Raw genomic sequence first — 20,805 nt, forward strand, 5'->3', positions numbered from 1 at the left:
AAACAAAAGTGATAGTCAATATTCAACGTGCGAGAACATTCTTCTCGCAGAATGCACATGGAAACGCCTCTGAGATTAGCGGTGGTCATGAGATTTCATTGAGCCAAAAACCGAGAAACTCCGTGAACATGAATGAAGTACAGCTTAATTATAGCAAGGTTGAGAGTGAAACCGACTCACATAACGTTATATCGGCTGACAGTACCGAGTCAGGAAGGGTAACAACCACTGTGCCAGATCCTTGTTTGTTCGCTTCTCACCCTCTCTGACCTCATTCGCATACATCGTAGCTTTTCCAGGATTCTCAAAATTTGTCCCTTAATAATTGTCTTCTAAAAACTATGTGCATATTTCATCAAGCTAACCTGCTAGCAGAATGGCCTAGAGATATGCACATTTGTCCAAGCTGTCTATAGCCTGGGTTTGAATCCCGACCCAGCTATAAACTGTCATCCTGGTGTTTCACAGGCAGGGTGATTATAATTAATCAATGTGTGTGCCGTCCCTTGGAATGACCTTAAAATGGGCGTTCTATCTGTCGGCATTAGTTGGTCGACGTTAAAGATCCCACAGTGCCTTTCCTAAACAACAGGTGAGCTATCACCAGCACCCTGACCAAATCCCAAATTCCTACTCGAACCTAAAGAAGGCACTGTATCAGTGGCACAGCTGCACCCCAGCAAATGATGATCTCCACAGTTTTGTGCTGCTTGAAGAAGGAGAATAATAATAATAATAACAATAATAATAATAAGATGAGGTTGAGGTGACGTGCCTTTCGAAGTTGCAGTTGTGCAGGTAATGAATACTAATTTAAGGGATATCTATTTAGGAGGTCATTTTGGGGTGGGGCTCAAGAGAGAAAATTTAAATCAAGAAAGTGAAAGAAGGTGGGATGACAGAAAGCAGAAAGGAGAGTAGGGGAGTGGAGGGAAGTGGACAGAAGGATGGGGTAAAGGGAGGGAAAAGACAATGTGTAGGAGATGATGAAGTGATCAGGAGGAGGACAATCAAAATTTCACTATTTTATATGCAATAAATATAGGGTGTCCCAAAAAAATATACAACTTTTAAAATGCTTCGTTTGATCCTAAAAAAGCAGGATTTTGTCACTAATGCTTTTCTTGTTGCAGAGACCATGAAGTTTATTTTGATACCAAGCAAGCGCCAGAAAAATTCCAAGACTGACCGTACAACAACAGACGAAAATTGTTGAACTTTGGCACCAGATGAAAAGTGTCATACAAGTGCAACGTCTTTACTCGAGACATTTCGGTATCCACTTGCGCCATGCACCAAACTTTCGGACAATAAAGTGCACCATCGCAAAGTTTACCAATGTGGGAACCATCTGTGACCTTCACAAGGGTCACAGTGGTCAGAAGAGGACAGGTCGTAGTGAAGAAAATGTGGAAATGGTGAGACAGGCGGTCGTTCAGAGTCCAAAAAAATCGATTCGACGACTTTCTGCCGAGACAAACATTCATAAGAGCACCGTTCAGAGGATCCTTCGCGAAGACATTCATGCCTTTCCATACAAAATTCAAACAGAAACGGTGCATACTGATCAACAGAAACGCAAATGACGAGACTTTGCAAATTGGTTCTCAGGAAAGTTGGAGGAAGATGCAGACTTCCTCAAAAAACTTCACATGACGGACGAATGCCATGCTCACTTGTCCGGGGAGGTAAACAAGCTAAACTTTCGGTACTGGGGAACTCAAAATCCTGGTAATGCATCAACTGAACTGGTGCCTCGATCTGTTCTCAAAGTCACCATGTGGGTGGCGGTTGGTTGGTATGGGATAATGATGATAAGGTCCATACTTCTTTGAAGATGACCAGGGATGCACTTGCACAGTAAACCAGAGGAACTATCGCGAAATGATTCAGGAATTCTATCTGCCTGAACTACGTACTCAGGCCCGTAGGAGAAACAACCTGATCCAGATGAGAACCCAGTGGTTCCAGCAGGATGGGGTACCGCCCCATACAGCCAGGGAAACAAGGCGTTTTCTCAACCAACATTTTGAGGGCCGCTTTATCTCCCTCTACGAAGACGTTGAGTGGCCACCGTATTCCCCTGACCTTACTCCTCCAGCCTTCTTCTTGTGGGGGTATCTCAAGGATAGGATCTATGGAAACCCTAGGCCTCAGACTCTTGATCAGCTGAAGGAAAACATCCACCAAGAAATCCAGAACATTCCTCAGGAAACGTTTCCCAAAGTGATGGAGAACATGACAAAGCGTTTGCAGGCAGTGATCGGACAACGTGGAGCTAACGTCGAACATGTGGTCTAAAAGAAAACGACGATTCTATACCAAAATTTCAAATTTGGTGGCAATTTTGACATTGGTACAATAAACTTCAACCTTTCAGCTTTCTATCCAGCCATATATCTTTTTTTTAAATATATGTTATGACCATCCTCTTTGCAGATGAAAATATGTATATTTTTTGGGACACCCTGTACATGACTCAAAAAGTTCAACAGATCTGAAGACGCCGATGGTTCACGAGCGGTATTTGACGATGTAGATTGTTTCAGAAGTCAAGGATGAGACAATGTGATAATGTTTGACCAAGTTATAAAAATGATCAACATGATGTGGTACGAGTGACAGGTTATTAGCTGCAAAATGTCGAAAACCCGGTTTCGTTCAACAACTTTAAAAATTTGACCTTTGCATCACCTTTAAAGGTCACAAAACAATGTTGTGGACATTAAAATAAGGAAACAGGATACTTAGCTTATTGGAGTTAGTTCGTCGAAGAAGGTCGAAAACCCGGTTCGATTCCCACAACTTTGAAAATTTGACCTTTGTGAACTTTGAAGGTCAAAGGTCAAGGATTATAACCTTTGGTGAAAAACTTCCTCTGGAACATTCCAGGAACAATATAATGTCATATAGGCTATATGGCATTTCGCACTCCTCGGATTATCCATGCTTTGATGAAATCAGCGTAAAAACAAACGTGAAGGGGGCGCCATGGGCAAGGTGTTCGAGATAAAGCAAAATGGTTTCAAGACTTTAGGTGGGGAATGACCTCAAGATTATGCATAAAAATTATTGTCATCCTAGCTCTCAAAGTTTGGGTGGTCGTATGATTTTTATGTCAAAATTCGAAATTTTCTAAGCTTGTGACCTTGTGACCTTCACCTTGGGACAAAAATGAAAAATCGAGCTCCGTGGGGCTATGCAGGTGCCATTGGGCTAACCGAATACTGAAACCCCTGCCAGATTCGACAAACCCCTCAGAGAAGATGGATTTTTATGTCAAAATTCACAATTTCTAAGTTCGTGACCTTGTGACCTTGACCTTGTAACGAAAATGAAAAATCGAGCTTCGTGGGGCTATGCAGGTGCCATTGGGCTCACCAAATACCGAAAACCCTGCCAGTTTCGACAAACCCCCTAGGAGAAGATGCAAATTGAAATCGGTTACCCCCTAAAAACACGTTTTTTGGGCGTGGCTCCGCCCATAATGGGTAGAGTCCCTTTATAGAGAGAATAGCGACAACTAACGATTTGACGCCATTTTGAGTCCATTCAGTGCGGTGCACGTGCAGAGCCGCTGTATGGCGCTAGTGCATTGAACCATGTATTCCATGATGTTCTCTATGTATGAGAGATGGGAATGGTCTTTTCCATGTTGATAATGAACAAATTGTGTGAAGATGACAAAATAGAAGATTTATAACAACTAAGAGCCATATGATAAAGAAGAAATTCACAGAGCTGTTTGTGATTTAACAGTCACAGACATTTAGAACCATGACAAAGAAGGAGAGCGAGACTCGAACTCTCACCTCCCTGCTTATACGTGTACATGTACAATACAATGTTAAGAGTTATCTTTGTATTTCTGCAGTTGTTTGACCTTATTTATCGTGTGTGGGTATATATTTGTGTTTGTTTAATTTTCATATTTAAATTATTAATCTAAACTTTGCTGCATGTTGCCAATTATATATTAATCCCACCAAAAATAGATTAGCCCACCCCACCCCCCCCTACACACACACACACACACACACACACACACACACACACACACACACACACACACACACACACACACACACACACACACACACACACACACACACACACACGCAAGTTAATGACCTCACCCATTCAAATCAACAGAGACAAATACATACATTCAATGCATGCCCCCCCTCTTTCTCAGTTGTGGCATACAACTGTATAACTGGCATGAATTGGTTTCTAGCAAATTCTTTCTGAAGCATCACTGAAAATTTGAATGAGAATAATCATATCTTCCATGTGATATGACTTATATTATTATACAAAATATACAATATACAAAAAGAATACAATATACAATATACAAAGAGAATATACAAAAAAACTTATATTATTATTTGTTTTACGAAGGTCTCAGAGACCATTGTGAAAGGCCGAGTTAGCCCGTGGCCCGAGTTAGCCCATGGGCCGTGTTAGCCCATGGGCCGAGTTAACCCGTGGGCCGAGTTAGCCCGTGGCCCGAGTTAGCCCGTGGGCCGAGTTAGCCCGTGGGCCGAGTTAGCCCGTGGGCCAAGTTAGCCCGTGGGCCGTGTTAGCCCGTGGGTCGAGTTAGCCCGTGGCCCGTGTTAGCCCGTGCGCCGTGTTAGCCCGTGGGCCGAGTTAGCCCGGATCCGTTCTCCGTTCATTCGTCTTTGTTTTGACTTTGAAGACATGATCTCCACCCTATATTAATTGATCTAGCTCGAAGACTCTAACTCAAACACAAACTTAATTTTAAATAAAGATGCCTTCCCCTTCAAGTGCTAATTAATCCACGAGCAATGGATAACAAGCCTGGAAAGCCAAAGCAAAGGCCAGTCTCACTCGCAGCACACAAATATATGCATATGGGACCATGACCACCATCACACTGACCTGGCAGAGAACTGACCAAGAAGTTGCTTTCCATCCAACACGACTGACTCTGTCCTCCCAGATTTTCCGTCTTTTAGCATCTGATGGAAATCTATACATCTTGAATCCCTTCTCCGTTCTATTTGTGCACCCAAAGGCACAACAACCTGTCATTTTGTCGTAAAATACGAATGAGAACGCTGCGTACAGCGGGAACGTTAAAACGCTGACCGCCATGCGTCCGATCCTGTCCGCGATGGACTCAAAATGGCTCCACGCAATCACGTGACTAGATTTTTCCGGACCCTCTATGTCGCTACTCTCTCTATAAAGGGACTCTAATAATGGGCGCACCACGCCCATTCTCAGGAAAACACAACAAGATCATGATATAAACCTGCCACCAAAATTTTATCAGGATCGGATCAAAACCCACGGAGCTATTCTCAGGACAACATACAGACAGACACACAACAATAACGAATATAGTGGTCACTTATTTTTTTCGTGAAAATATTTTTTCGTGAACCAATACAATAGAGTAGTTTTAATTCCAGGCTGGTTTAAGTTCCAAATCAGGCATCCCATTTCAGGTGGAAGAATAATTTTTTTTGCTTGCTAGAATTTATTGAATATTCCGTCAGCAACCAGGTACAATACAGTAATTCAGCTACCAGGTACAGTACAAATGCAATTGTGATTGTGATGCATTTTCCATCCTTTGAATCAATGTAGTAACTATAACTTGCTCAGCCAAAACCAATTTTTTTTCCCCCCAGCGACGTAAGGAAATGTAAAGATATTCTGCAACACTTGATTTGTAAGCGATTGGTTCCAAAACCTGGGGAGTTTTGCTGCATATGAAAAGTACATTTTTTTCAGAAAGAATTCGATTTGGAAAATGATTAAGTGGTGAGTGTGATAATTGAAAGCATCAGTGTAAAAAAAAAGAAGTGAAAGACAAGACAACATAGACAGCAAGGCCTTACCGTCCGTATAGTAAATATGACGTGTGGCGGTCTCCCCAAGGCCGAACCTTGTGAGGGCTGAGAGGCGAATGTCATAGGCGAGGGGAACGATAAGCTCAGAAATGCTGTGGCTGAAGAGATCTCCACTCCGCACTACACCCGACAGGGGTACTGTCGCACTGTGCCATGCACCCTCGTCCACCTGCACCACAAACCGATTTGAGCCACACCAGATCTTGATACGAGAAATGCATCATGCATCCCACCAACCCAAATTATTTATTGGTCTTACCACAATCCCATGATACCCAAAGTTTCAACTTCGACTCTTCACTATTTAATAACTAGCTGAGATACCCGTTCTTCCCCCAGATGAACTTTATCTAAAATAATAAATGTCAGTGTGTGTCGGTCAGTCCGCTTGTGTGTCTCCTCCACAACTGCAAAACCATGAAACCTAGTGGCTGAAACTTTGCATGTATACAAAGAAAACTTGAAGGAAGTACATGACTGAAAATTGGGTGTTTGGGTAAATTAAAACACCAATTTTGAAGATAATTAACAGCTGTATTTAATTATCATTAATCAAGGCTCATCCTTGGTCACCTCGCTGTCCCTCGCTGGGGTCTTAATTCACCATTTCTTTTTTTGTCTTGCTCACCAATACCTTGACTTGAAACAGGCCGCAATGGTTTCTTCACGATAGTTTTTATCTTTTCACTTTCCGCACATATCATCGAATGCCTGATCACCATATCTCTGAATCACTGGATACATTACAATGGTTATAAACACCTGGAGACACCAGCGTTCATGGCATTATTTCATTTCCACACATGCCATAACCTCAAGAATCTCTTAATCTGAGCTGAATTTCAAAATTTAAACTTCTTCATTGACCTCAGCAAGCTTGGTGTTGGCTTAGTGGTTAAGGTGGCTGGCTGTTACCTCTTGAATTAATACCAGGTGGGGTTGACTCAGCCTGTCATCCTTCCAAAGTCGGCAAAAGGAGTACCAGTGTACTGGGGTGATAACCATTCGGCGTAACCAGTGTCGGAGTAGCGACCTGTTGACGACTGTACTCCTTGCCAATGAAACTGCCTCAGCAGTGCTATGCGCCTTTACGCAAAAACAGGAATGATATGATTATAATTACCTAGAAAATACAACCAGTCACTTCGCAGACAGGGATATTAAGGGTGGGAGGAGAAAGAGGGAGGGAGAGAGATGAGGGAAGGGAGGGAGAGAGGAGGGAAGGGAGGGAGAGGGGAAATGGGATGGGAGGGGATTTGGGAGGAGTAAAGCATGAGGGGAGGAGGTTCTGGATTTGCGTTTAGTGGGGGTCTTGAGGGGGAAATGGGGGGAATGGTTTCAATGTAAGGGCACGATTCGGATGATGGCATGTTGCTTCGGGTCCCTTTCGCCCAGGGCTTATACAAGGCGGATCACGAAACCGTCTGCCCTCTCTCCTCCCTCTCGCCTGCCTGCGTCGCGCTGTCTCCGGCTAGTTTGCCGTGCCCACTTCTCCACCTCTCTGCTCCGCCCACTCTTTACTGCACCTCGTTGTCTGCCTGTCACTGCATCTGCACTTGGAATTGGTGTGCAACAGACGAACTGCTGGACCAGTGCGGAGCACATGTTTCCACGAGCCCAATAAAAGTGATCAAGGAAGAGATAACGCACTGACTCTTAAGGTAGGATCACTCAAGCGGAGCGTCCCCAAAGTGTACGAGGTTGTGCGGTTGGCCGACTGCACCAGGTATTGAGAGGCCGTTAGTTCTCATCTGCTGCCCCTCCTTCTGGCTAACTCATCTTAATTGGGTGTGTGTGTGTGTGACTCATCTTCGTGTGTGTGTGTGTGTGTGTGTGTGTGTGTGTGTGTGTGTGATGGCACCTGTCGTAGCCGAAGTTAAGATCGTAGAAGATATAACGGGATAAGTCTGCTCTATATCTGCTTTTGTAAATTGCTTGTCTTTTGTCGCACCCCACGAATTCCTTGCTATCCCTTCTCTACATAATGATAAACCCCATTCACTGTGCCACAAACCTTTCCTTGCTAATTGTAAATAAATGCTTTGTGGAGAAATGTTCCCAGCTCGTTTTCGTCTTTTCTTTCATTGGTCCAGCATAGTCCGTATCCAAGCTTAGCCGGGACGTTATCCCCCAACGATCTGTTTTCTAGCTGGTACATCCTTGGCAGTTACGCTCGGCTGCATCTGATCTGGTAAGGTGATCCAGTTTGAACAGGTGTACCGAGGGCGTGTCCCCCGGTAATTAGATCACGTGACCATTTTCGGTAACCGGTTTCCATTGGACAGAGGACCCTAAGTCACATGGTTGAATTATTGGTGTTCACGGTCGATTAGCGACCTGCCGTGTCACGGAGTTATCCGTGTGCGATTCTGGAGAATCTGGTGGGAACCCGAGGTAGTTTCCCCCCCCCCCCCACCCTCGTGGTCTTCTCGTCCCAACCCCGGGTCCGCAACAATACCATATGCCTTCCACTTCTTAATGATTTCCTCGACTGTGCTCCAAGGGATACTCAAGGCCTTTGAAATATTTTTATACCCATTCTCTGGTCTGTGCCTTTCCACAACTTTATCCCAGAGGTCTTTTGAAAGCTCTTTGGTTCTCATGGTTGAGTCTTTGCTGTGAAATGCACTACCTAGTAGAGGAAACCTACAGGAACAGCTGATTTAATTCCGAAATAATCAGAATCACTACAATTTAACACAGGTGGAGGCCAATTAACTTGGTGTGTGATTATGAAGGTGATTGGTTACATGTGAGCTAATTTCCAGTTACTATTATTATGGTTCAGTTAGGTGATTGGAATGGCACTGGAGGGTTTGGCAGACTATGGGTTTGGTATTCATTAAATGTTGGATGTCAACCTGTTTAACTTGCACAGGCAAAGGACTAGCAAGTCTCTGCTAGATATCATCAGAGAACTCCTTTATACAGATGATGCTGTATTCACCTGTAATAAGGTGGAGGAACTGCAGAAAATTATTGATGCCCTTTATGATGCCTGTACAAGGTGGGGACTGGCAATCAGTAAAGAAAAAACAGAGATACTACACCAACCATCACAATTGGCTGGAGTGATACCATTAGTCTTGGAGACACCCCATTAAAAATAACGGACAAGTTTGTGTGCTGGGGAAGCATGATTACCAGTGATGGAAACCTGGATGGTGAAATCCAGAAGAGATTAGCCAGTGCAACATCCATGTTCTATTCACTCCAATGTCGAGTGTGGCATAGTTCAGGTCTATCCCTCAACACTAAGCTGATTGCACATATACCGCCATGTCATTTCGGCAATACTGCTATATGGCAGCGAGACCTGGGATATGCTAGATAAACACCTACACCAGCTGAAGATGTTCCACCAGAGATGCTTACGCCACATCATGCATATTTGTTGGTGGCATCAGATCACCAATATGGATGTTCTAGCCTATGCAAACATAACAACCATCAGTACGAAGGTGAGGACGTCAAGACTGAGGTGGCTGGGTCACGTGTGCCGTATGCCAGACCATCGTCTCCCAAAGAAAGTACTTTTTGTGAACTAGCCACTGGAAGTTTCCCAGGCCCTGTAAATGTTGGAAGGATGTCATCAAGGAAGACCTAAAGATCTTCAATATTGAAGGGAACTGGCATGATTTGACACAAATAAGGCAAAGCTGGAGAGCAGCTATTAGAAAGGGTGCATTGATTGCAGAGGCTGCTGTTGCTGCAAAGGCAGTCCAGCAGCGTGAGAGACGGCACAGATGGCTACAGTGTCACCCTTCGTCACAAGTCATGGGGACATTTTGATTGAATGATTGATTGATTATAAGGAGGGTGTACACTTATCCAACCAAGATATTCTGGTTTTGTATTAATTTTCTGAAATTTGTAGAATTTGTTTTTCACTTGGAAGTTGTGGATTACAATGTGTAAGTGGTGGAAAAAGTCTGATTTAACTCAATTTAATTCCAGGCAATAAGGCAGCAAAAGGTGAAAATTATGAAAGGGGGTGTCGACCCTTTATAGACGCCGCATAATCTGCATCGAACAAAAGCCTGTCTGCTACCCAGATGATTGTTCCTGCCAATGCAAACCAAAAAAACCAGAAGGCAAGTGCCATCGGGTGGAGACGTAGGCCAAAATGGTGGAGCGTGACGAAACGCTCCCATCCGATCTCAAACGGACGTGAGTCCCATAAATGCGCCGACCAAAGCATTGCCTCCAATCTGCAGGCTTCAGCCCGCCCACTCATGTCAAAACACAGAGATTTAAGGTCATCATTGGTTAAACATCAAACAGTGCAACCTATCTAGATTTCAGGATTATTTACTCTCGTCAGGATGGCACAAAATATAAATATCTAACCAATAATGAACAGTCATCATATAAATGCTATTAGCATCCTCTGGCTGTAATGATGAGCATCAGCTGCAGATTATGTCTCAGATGGTAAAACTGCATAATCTGCATTGAACAAAAGCCTGTCTGCCACCCAGATGATTGTTCCTGCCAATGTAAGCCAAAAAAACAGAGGGCAAGTGCCATCGGGTGGAGACGTAGGCCAAAATGTGTGGAGCGTGACGAAACACTCCCACCTGATCTCAAACAGACGTGAGTCCCATACATGTGCCGACCAAAGCATTGCCTCAAACCTGGAGCTGAAAAATCTGTGACAGGTCATGTGCACTTTGACATGCTTCAGCTGATAATAGCACCGCAGGTAGACGATTACCAACCGAACTTCATATTCCAGCAGGATGGGGCTCCTCCCCACTGGTACCGTGATGTCTGCTCCTTCCTTGATGCCTGGGTGCCAGACCGCTGGTTGGGTAGAGACGATCCCATTTCCTGGCCACCGAGATTGCCTAACCTTACCCTTCTCGATTTTTTTCTGTGGGGTTATGTGAAGTGCAATGTGTACTACACAAAGGTGCAGGACACTGTTCAGCTGAAACAGTGCATTGCAGTGGCAGTTGCCTCCGTAACCACGAGGATGTTAGAAAATGTGTGGAGGGAAAGTGAGCATAGTTGTGGCTTTGTTGTGCTATGACTTGTGACGTTGTGCTATGAATGGTGCACATGTTGAACAAACTCGAATGTAGCCTCATGGACCCGAATGTTATGTACCCATATACCAAATCAAACTCAAGCATACTGACTCTGAGCTGTGATGAATATTCATTACTCTGTTTGCATTATGCAATAAAAGTTTACAAGGCTTCAAAGTTGTTTCATTTAAATGTGGAAACCCTATATATATATGTATATATATATATATATATATATATATATATATATATATATATATATATATATATATATATATATATATATGTATATATATATATATATATTTTTTTTTTTTTTTAAATAAACAGGAATACATTCCTGCTCGTGTGAAAGTGTGAAAATTGGGGGCGAGTGTGAAAAAATTCTGACTCAGTCTGGGACTTAAACCCAGGGACCTCATTGCTGATGTAGCAACAGCCCACTGAGCTATTGTCTTCAGGTTATTCTTAGGAATTTTTCACACTAAAACTGCAATATATACATACACATACAATACGGGTCACCAGATCAAGAGCTCACACACACTCACATGACAAGAATGTTGTTTGCGACAAACACAGCCACTGCGCTTCAGGGAAGTGCCATCACTTCCCAAGGTACTCGTGTACCATACCAGCCATGTCAAACAATGGTACTCAGCAGGGCATTTCCTCAGGAGGAATTTCCTCCTTCCCATGGATGGCAACCTATGGGGATAGTCTGTGCTCTTAACCTTTTAAATGCTGAACATCAAGCAAGGAAACAGCACATACTATTTTAAAAGTCTTTGGTATGACTGTGCCGGGGTTTGAACTGCCGACCTCCCAAACTCTGAGCAGACGCTCTAACAATTACACCATCAAGTCTGGTTGTTTGAGGTTGTATGGTGTCATGGGACGACTACTTACACTCAGTGTAGCCACATGGAAACTGTGGAGCCTTTACATAAGGAATGCAAACAAATAATGCAATTAATTTCATTCCCAACAAAGAATTCTCCCTGCTGATTGGCTAGAACACCGTCATTTCTTGTTTTAACATCGATTTGATTGAGAATTGCAATATTTTTGGGCGACGTTGACCCACATGCGTATTACAATAATGTGGTAGAGCAAATTTCAGGGCAATTGCCCCAGGGGTGGAGAATTGTATAAAACTCAACGAAAAGGCTTCACATAGAAACAACTTGTTCATGCAGACGGACACAGACATGTTGAAAATGCAGTGTTGCTCTCCTCAATTTGATGCTGCCCTTCTGTACAGTACATATTAATACCCATGGTGCACTCAGCATCTGACTATTAATCACTGTGGCTCATTTCATTCAGCATACACACACACACACACACACACACACACACACACACACACACACACACACACACACACACACACACACACACACACACACACACACACACACACACACACACACACACACACACTTTGCTCATAGCTGCGTTTATTCATTTGGCAATGTCTCATTACGTCTGCAGCGCAGATCACGTGCATGAACCAGCGATGTGCTTTTTAAACTGCCGGATGGAAAATTGTGCTGTTGGTTAGAAATTAGCTACACGTGCCAGGTGTCTACAACTCATCTTAATGGTGCTGTTGCATGCATAACTCGACATAGCAATTTTAAATTCAAGATTCCTTCCATATGATCACAAATAAAGATGACTCGTCATAAACACGTTCAGTAGGTTAAATGGCAGAACACCATATCTTCAGGCATTAATGGTTAAAGATCAAGTGATGCACAAATCATGTACCAATGGCTAAGTATTACTTTTCAGTGTCTTTCGAAGGCTGGAATCGGGACCAAAGGCTCAACAGCATCACAACATAGCTTGTTGAACAGATGGCAGAATGTTCCATCGTTGGAAGGAGTGTAGGTGTGAAGGAGGAGGGGTGGGGAGGAGGAGGTAGTGCTTATGGCAAATGATAATCCCCATCTTCATCAGTTGCTCTAAAGGTGCTTATTTAATTAACAATCGGGGCCACCCAATCATGATCAAGTTACTTAGACTTTCGTAATTCAAAACATCAAGAAGATAGTTGTTTAAAGCTGTTGCAAAAACATTAACTTGGGAGTGCAACGTAGCAATGATGGACCAAATGGCTTCCTCATTTCCTTGCTTGAGGTCGTACAGGAGTCTATGACCACTCCTTACACTCAGTGTGGTCCCCGGAGATCGTGGATCCTTTATACATTACTTTCTGCTTTGCATTCGGAATATAAATATTTATATGCAAGTGGTTTGGTTCCCGACATTGAATCACCTTTGAAGGTGGATACAGGAGGGGAAAACCAAGCCCCTCTCCTCTCCCCACCGAAGGGGACACCAGACATACCACAGTCCATCACCAAAACGCCTTTATTTCATGTTTTAACTTCAATTTGATTAAGAATTGAAAGTTTTTATTGTGACGTTGACCTTCCGTGTGAAAATAATGCAGTGCAGCAAATGTCAGGACAATTGGCCCAGGGGTATGGATGGCATTGTATTAAAGAAATCAAAGAAAAGGCTTCACAAGGACACAACTCGCTTTTATATATACAGTCTATAGATTCTAAATGTGGGGTGCACTGGAAGGTGAAATAAACAGGATAAGAATCAAACTATATCATATCTTCAGATCTGGAAAAGCGTGCGACCAAACAGAGGCAGGTAAGGTCAAAGAGATTTCTATCCCCATCTTTATTTTCAAAACAAGCAATTCAAGGTGGTTCAAATCAAGTTTTATCAAAATTTTGTGTGTGGGTTCGGAGAAGAAAGCAAATACGCATTTTGGGGGGCAACCCACGATTTTGGGGGTATTTTGGGGGGTACATCCCATGATTTTTAAAATAGCGTGAACAAACTTTTGTACATCACAGGTGATGAAGGTTGTGGTCAAGTTTCATCATTACACCTCTAGTTTTGGGGAAGAAAGCGAATGCATATTTTGGGGAGTAACCGCTGTAGACCCCCTTTGGGCCCGATTTTTTTTAGTGCCATGAACAAACTTTGGTACATACATGGTGATGTACGTTGTGGTAAAGTTTCATTGAAATCGTATGCATAGTTTCAGAGAAGTTGCAAGTATTTGTGGACGGACGGACTGAAAACGTGCCATCTCATAAACTCCCGGATCTATGTTCCAGGTGAGCTAAAAATGATACCTGCATTACTTTTCAAGGTATTTTCTATCTTAGGCTAACACTGTTTGAGTGTGAAATATAATCGTTTTTTTTTCTGTATACAAATGATTACATTTTGCACTCAAACAATGTTAGCATTTTAAAGTATGCAGATGACACTGTGGTTGGTCAGGTTTCTTAATGATTGTGAAATGGATTATGGAAACACTATTCAGAATTTTGTTACATGGTGTAGTGATAATTTTCTTATGTTGAACAATCAAAAGACGAAAGAGATGATGATTTCTGAGTTTAAGAAATCCAAACCTCAGTTACCCTCCAGTTATGATCAACAATGTTGATGTTGAGACTGTTCACTCCCATAAGTATTTCTGCAAAATAATTGATGATTATAATCTATCAGGGGAAGAGCACTGTAAATCATGGGTTTCCGAAGGACACCAGCACCTGTACTTTTTTCGGTAAGTTAAATCATTTCAGGTTGATAAAAATATTAATGAGGCGTTTTTATGCTTCAATAATTGGGTGTTATCTTGTGCGGCTGCTGTGTCTGGCTGCTTTGGTGGTGTTAAACAAAGGTGGATTTGGTAAAGCTGCGGAGAGTAGCAAAATAGTAGGCTGGAAAGATCCTCAGAGGAAAGATAGACATACCTACACAGTGAGTGTAATTTCTCATCAACGAGTTTTAACGAAGGCTAAAGCCATTATGCAAAATGGTATCCACCCACGAGACAAGGTTTATGACCAGATGATGTCTGGTAGGAGGTTAAGATGTCTGACATTCAGAACCAGCAGATTTCTGAAATCATTTGTACCATTTTCTGTTCGTGTATCAAGGCTCATTGAAGAGCGAGTACACTGAACAGATCAGGATGTAACAGGCCAAAAGGAACGAGAGAGAGAAAGAGAGAGAAAGAGAGAGAAAGAGAGAGAAAGAGAGAGAAAGAGAGAGAAAGAGAGAGAAAGAGAGAGAAAGAGAGAGAAAGAGAGAGAAAGAGAGAGAAAGAGAGAGAAAGAGAGAGAGAGAGAGAGAGAGAGAGAGAGAGAGAGAGAGAGAGAGAGAGAGAGAGAGAGAGAGAGAGAGAGAGAGAGAGAGAGAGAGAGAGAGAGAGAGAGAGAGAGAGAGAGAGAGAGAGAGAGAGAGAGAGAGAGAGAGAGAGAGAGAGAGAGAGAGAGAGAGAGAGAGAGAGAGAGAGAGAGAGAGAGAGAGAGAGAGAGAGAGAGAGAGAGAGAGAGAGAGAGAGAGAGAGAGAGAGAGAGAGAGAGAGAGAGAGAGAGAGAGAGAGAGAGAGAGAGAGAGAGAGAGAGAGAGAGAGAGAGAGAGAGAGAGAGAGAAGATGGGGGGGAGGTTAATGAATGAATGTCGGTAATATTAAAGTGTCAGTGAGTGGTGGTTTGGGAGATATTAAAATGATGACGAGTGAACTGCATATTGTTGTCTATTTTTACATTTTTTTTTTTCTTTAATTACCTCTGCTGACCAAAGGTGGATGGAGGTTATGTATTCAACCGTTTGTCTCTGTCTGTCTATTTGTGAGCAGAATATCTCAAAGCATTGTGGACGGATTCAGACAAAATTTGGTGGATAGGTTTGTGTGTGACAAGGACGAATTGATTAGATTGTGGTGAAGATTTGGACAATAGAATGCTTCAAGTGGTTCTTCACAATTGAGAAATAGGGCTAAACACGAAATATGTCTCAGTATTTCAAACCGTTGTGGACGGATTATGACCAAACTTGGTGGATGAGTTGGGTAGGTGAGAACAAGAGGATTCGATTTCGGTTCAGGTCCATGTACAGATCCAGCCTGTCAGTGGAAACAAAACGTAACCTGTGCAGCTTGGCAGAGGTCCACAAAACTGCAGATCCACAAAACTTCACCACATGGTAGAGTTTGTCAAAAGGAAGAAGCCTATTGTGTCTGAGGTCAAAAGGTCAACATAGTCCCATGGTCAACAACTTTGGTGAGATTTCTAAAATCCTAAATTTTCATCTGATTGACTTGAAATTTTAAGAGGATTTATATTTCAGGTCAGTGAACTCAACCAGCCAATTATTTTTGAGGTCAAGATTGACCAAAAGGTCAACATAGGCCCAAGGTCAACAACTAAGGAGGTATTTCTAAAATCCTCAATTATTATCTCATTAACTTGAAATTTGAAGAGGGTTTATATTTCAGGTCACTGAATTCAACTAGCCAATTAATTTTGAGGTCAACATCGGCCAAAAGGACAATATAGGCCGACTTTCTAAAATTGACAAGTTTCATCCCATTGACTTGAAATTTGAAGAGGATTTGCTTGTTTTGTCAGAAAATTAAACCAGCCAATTATATTTGTAATCAACATCGACCAAAACGTCAACATAGTCCCAAGGTCAACAACGAAGGTGGTATTTCTAAAATCCCCAATTTTCATCCGATTGACTTGAAATTTGAAGAGGATATATATTTCGGGTCACTGAATTCAACCACCAATTGTTTTGGAGGTCCACATTGGCTGAATTTCTAAAATTGTCAATTTTCATCCGATTGAATTGAAATTTAAAAGAAGAGTTGCATATTTGGTCATTGAATTCAACCACCAATTATTTTGGAGGTCAACATCGGCCAAAAGGTTAACATCGGCCGAATTTCTAAAATTGTCAATTTTCATCCGATTCACTTGAAATTTGAAGAGGAGCTGCATATTTGGTTATTGAATTCGACCACCAATTATTTTTGACATCAAAATTGTTTTATGGCTTTTGCAAGTGTCGTGCTCAGCATGATGTCCTCTTCTTGTTTATTTGTCTGTTTGACCACACAGAACTTTTGTGTTTTTCTCTGCAATCGCTTGTCGGATTGAGACAAAATTTTCACCATGTGTATGACTACATATGTGGAATGTTCTAATGATAATTATGACATCATAGGTCACGTGGTGTGGCAGCCATGTTGGAAAAACGGAAAAATTAGACCTCTGTATCTGAAACGACACCAAGGACAAAATTTAAACTTGGCACGTAGCAAGTACTCCGCATGGCGAATAAGTGTGATTTTTTTATGATGTCATAGGTGCCTTGTCATGACGTCATAATTGCATATGTAAAATACTACATGTGATGAGTATGAAAATTTTTGAGGGTCATCGAGGGATAAAATGGTCCACAGAAAAAAAATGATGACATCATCAGTCACATGATTCGGCAGCCTTATTGTTAAAAAAAAAAACACCTTCAAAAATCTTCTCTGAAGTGGCTGAACAGATCAAGGCAAAAAACTTTGCATGTATGACTATCTATCCATGAAGAACAAAACACAAATATGACATTAAAGGTCACATGGTTTGAAAGCCATATTGGATTTACCCTCAAACCTATAAAAAAATCTTCTTCTCCAGAACGGCTGTATAGATCGAGGGGAAACTTCACACAAATGTTGTGCAATCCTTGGATGTACAAATTTGTTCAGGAATAATTGATGTCACATGGTTTGGCAGCCATATTGGATTGAAGAAAATGTTAAATAATGTTTTCTCTGGAACCGCTAAATCAATCGACATCAAACGGCACAATTATGAACTTTTAGTGATGGGAAATACATGTTTTAAATTTCAACTTGATTGGACACATGGTCTGGAAGCCAGAATTATTAGTTTTTTGATCTGGGTTCTTTTTTTTTTTTTAAATAGGCTCACTTGGCTGTGCCTGGATGGGTTTGAAGGTAGAGGAGAAACAGTTGAAATGTGAATCCAATCCAGGTTCCTCCTGATGACTTCATCTTTGCTTTTTGTTTGTTTGGGTTCCCTCTGATGACTCCAATGCAAGACTGTACCTATTTGGTCTTCCATTTGATTTGATTTGAATTTATTTTAATCCAATTCGAAATTCAATTGAATAACAATGAAAAACGTCATGGGGTCAAGGTCAGGTGTCCAAGCAAAGCGCGGTTGCATCAAAGCAGAATGTCTTGGTAACCGGTCATCACTGTCATCAGTTATAAAGTGGCAGTTCTAATTATGTCTTATTAATTCCGTAACACACCAGTACACAAACATCACACAAATTACACCACACAAAACTTCACAAACACCACACAAAACAAGTCATGACGAGGGTCTGCAATCTCTGATTGCTCTTTTTCTTGTTTTAATTGCATTCGTAAATTAATTGTACAATATTTTATCCTCAGATTTTAAGCTGTTTGACAATGCAATTTTCAATTGTTTTCTGGACAAATAATTAATTTCAATTCAATTCAATACATTCATCACATCGGAGTGAAGCTTTCATTTTACTTCCAGTGTAAAATTATTTAGTACATGTGCATCGCCAATACAACACATCATTATACATAGCTTAATTTGTCAGAAACTTTTCCCTCCCAATGTGCTCTTTAAGTGGACCAAACGGTTGAAAGTCACAAGGTAACAAATCTGGACTGTAAGAGGAATATGGAATAGGACTTTCCAACTCATGTTCTGCAAAGTAGTCATCATCAGTTGCAGTGTAAGGGCAAGCATTGTCATGAAGAATGACACCGTTTGACAAGAGACAAGACCACTTTGTTCTATTTGCTGGCTTAACCTTGTCATGGAGCTCACAGGAGTACTGTGAATTGATGGTTGTCCCATCTTCAATGAAATCGAGAAACAGAATCCCTTGCACATCGAAAAAAAAAACAAAAAAAAATACGGATGCCATCACTTTGTCAGCAGAATGACGAGTTACGAATTCCTTCCGTATTGGAGTTTCAGGGTGGTGCCATTGCACACTTGCCCTCTGTGACTCCAGAGAGTATGATGGTATATCAAAGTTTCGTTAACACATGACAACCGATTTCAAATACAAAAAATAAAATCAATGCCTTGTTGACCAAATTTAGCTGACAACTCTCAGAAAATTGTGATTCACAAGGAATTTTGATCAGAAATCTATCGCCTTAACACTCATTTTGCACAAACATTTTGGAAGTTTTTAGATTTTCATGAATGATTGACTGAATACTCACAACGGTAATGTTCCCTTCTAATATAAGAACAGAAAACTCTTCACTCAGGCAAAATGATACCCTCAAGTGTCTTCATGTTGGCGTTTGTTGATAGAGGTGGTCGGTGTTGCGACAATCGGTTCACTCTGTACACTTTCGCTTCAATCTTTAAATGATTTGTACCAGTCAAATACGGATGACCTTGACAGGCAATCAACATCGTACTGTGCAGCCAAGTGGCTGTAATTTTAAACAGGCGTAATGTTTGAGTTCATCAGAAATTTCATTATTCGCTGTTCGGCCTTCTAATTTGTTCCTTCACTAGGCGCCATTTTGATTTTCAGTGCATGCATTATTTAATGCTTTTAATGTTTCCTGCTTTAAAGCAGGATATGAGCAATTATGGATATTGGTTAGTACCCACAGTATCGAGGCAAATTCCCTCAAAATTATTAATCTCCATGCATTACTCTGCTATTTATAGGCCCGCCGGGATGGTGCACAGAGAATGTACTATAAACTGTTGGATTGCTGCTTTGCAAGCAGCAGGGCATCGCATCCCAGGGTACACTGTCTCTCAGCTGAACATTAATCGGGGTGTCCCATCAGCTCGCATTAGCTGGTGGACTTTAAATATCCTACGGTGCTGTTCATGAAGCGTATGTGAGGTATTGTCAGCACTGATGACAAATTTCAAATTTCTTCCCAAATCAGCTCCAGTTGAACTTCAAGCCCAGCCAGCCAGTTGGTGAAAGACTTCCCCTGGCTGACTCCAGAATAAGGTGGGACTAATTGGGATCATTAAAGGAGTAGTAAGTAGTACATTACTTAACCTGCCTTTTCTAAACAAAACTTCAAATCAAATTTGAACCAAACTTTTGTCTCTTAATTTTAGAATATTTGAACGAGTCATTTTCATGTTTGATTCTGAGACATTCAGTTATAGCAACGCATATATTACGATGCTGGCGATATATTCATATAGTCTTTTCCTGACATGTGAACCCTTCCACTATTCCCATACTTTGTACTTGGTGCCCACAAGCATGATGCGCACCTAGCCAAAGATGATTACACAAACCTAAAGAAAAAAAAAAAAAAACATCAAATTCACTCTGCAATTCCAAAGGCACAGATGTGAAGCTTTAAAATTAGCAATCGAAGAATTAAGGTGCATTTTAAAAAGAATAATTAAATATAGCCTACCTTTATACTGTAATAGCTTTCAGCTTGCTATTATGATGTCATGAAGCATGACAGAATATACAAGTAGTTGAACTCTCACGCATTAACATAAACTTCCCTTTTCTCTCCACACCGACCATTCCCCCGCTCTCCATCTACCCCCTCACCGTCCCTGATTTACAATGACTACATCACGTTGCTTCAATTACGATTCCCACCCGTAAGCGACAGCTGCAAGTTGTAACTCTCACTTTCCAACTGCACCAGGTGGGACTTGAATACAGAAATGGAGATTTGCCCTCCAGCCATCATGCAAAGAAGCAAAGTTAGGATGATCAAATGGACTGCAGATCATTGCCAACGTCAGTGACCTCGGGAACGGTGACAGCCCCGGGATGGTATTTTGATTACCCCCTTGAAACTAAATAAGAGTGTGCTTATGCACTTCTGCATTATATGGATTTAAGTGATCGCGGCTTTATCAACTCGACGACTACGTTAGTGTCACTCAGCATGTGATGTATGTATCCAAGCTTTTCCACAAGCAGTAGACGTGATAAAAATATTTTTATAGGACATG

At 41.7% G+C, this 20,805-nt stretch overlaps 1 protein-coding gene and 1 long non-coding RNA gene across 10 annotated transcripts in view; one reads left to right on the top strand and one right to left on the bottom strand.

Moving 5' to 3' along the window:
- LOC147011753 (uncharacterized) overlaps nt 1-7,945 on the top strand; it is a 132,415-nt gene extending 124,470 nt beyond the window's left edge. For 6 of the 7 annotated variants that reach the window (XR_015052019.1, XR_015052020.1, XR_015052023.1 and 3 more), the window contains one exon: nt 1,134-4,010. This is a non-coding gene — a long non-coding RNA (uncharacterized LOC147011753). Of the gene's footprint in view, nt 1-1,133; nt 4,011-7,283 lie in introns of those variants that run through there. The other variant, XR_015052026.1, reaches the window with a different exon arrangement.
- The window catches only part of MDGA1 (MAM domain containing glycosylphosphatidylinositol anchor 1), a 369,996-nt gene that overhangs the window by 71,055 nt on the left and 278,136 nt on the right, over nt 1-20,805 (bottom strand). For all 3 annotated transcript variants that reach the window (XM_085858359.1, XM_085858360.1, XM_085858361.1), the window contains one exon: nt 5,877-6,057. In XM_085858359.1, coding sequence (XP_085714485.1) covers nt 5,877-6,057 — 181 coding nt within the window. The remainder of the gene's footprint in view (nt 1-5,876; nt 6,058-20,805) is intronic.

The sequence above is a fragment of the Eptatretus burgeri genome, chromosome 15 (genome assembly GCF_056783735.1).
Source record: "Eptatretus burgeri isolate ZD-2024b chromosome 15, Ebu_testis_v1, whole genome shotgun sequence".
In the NCBI taxonomy this organism is placed as follows: Eukaryota; Metazoa; Chordata; class Myxini; order Myxiniformes; family Myxinidae; genus Eptatretus; species Eptatretus burgeri.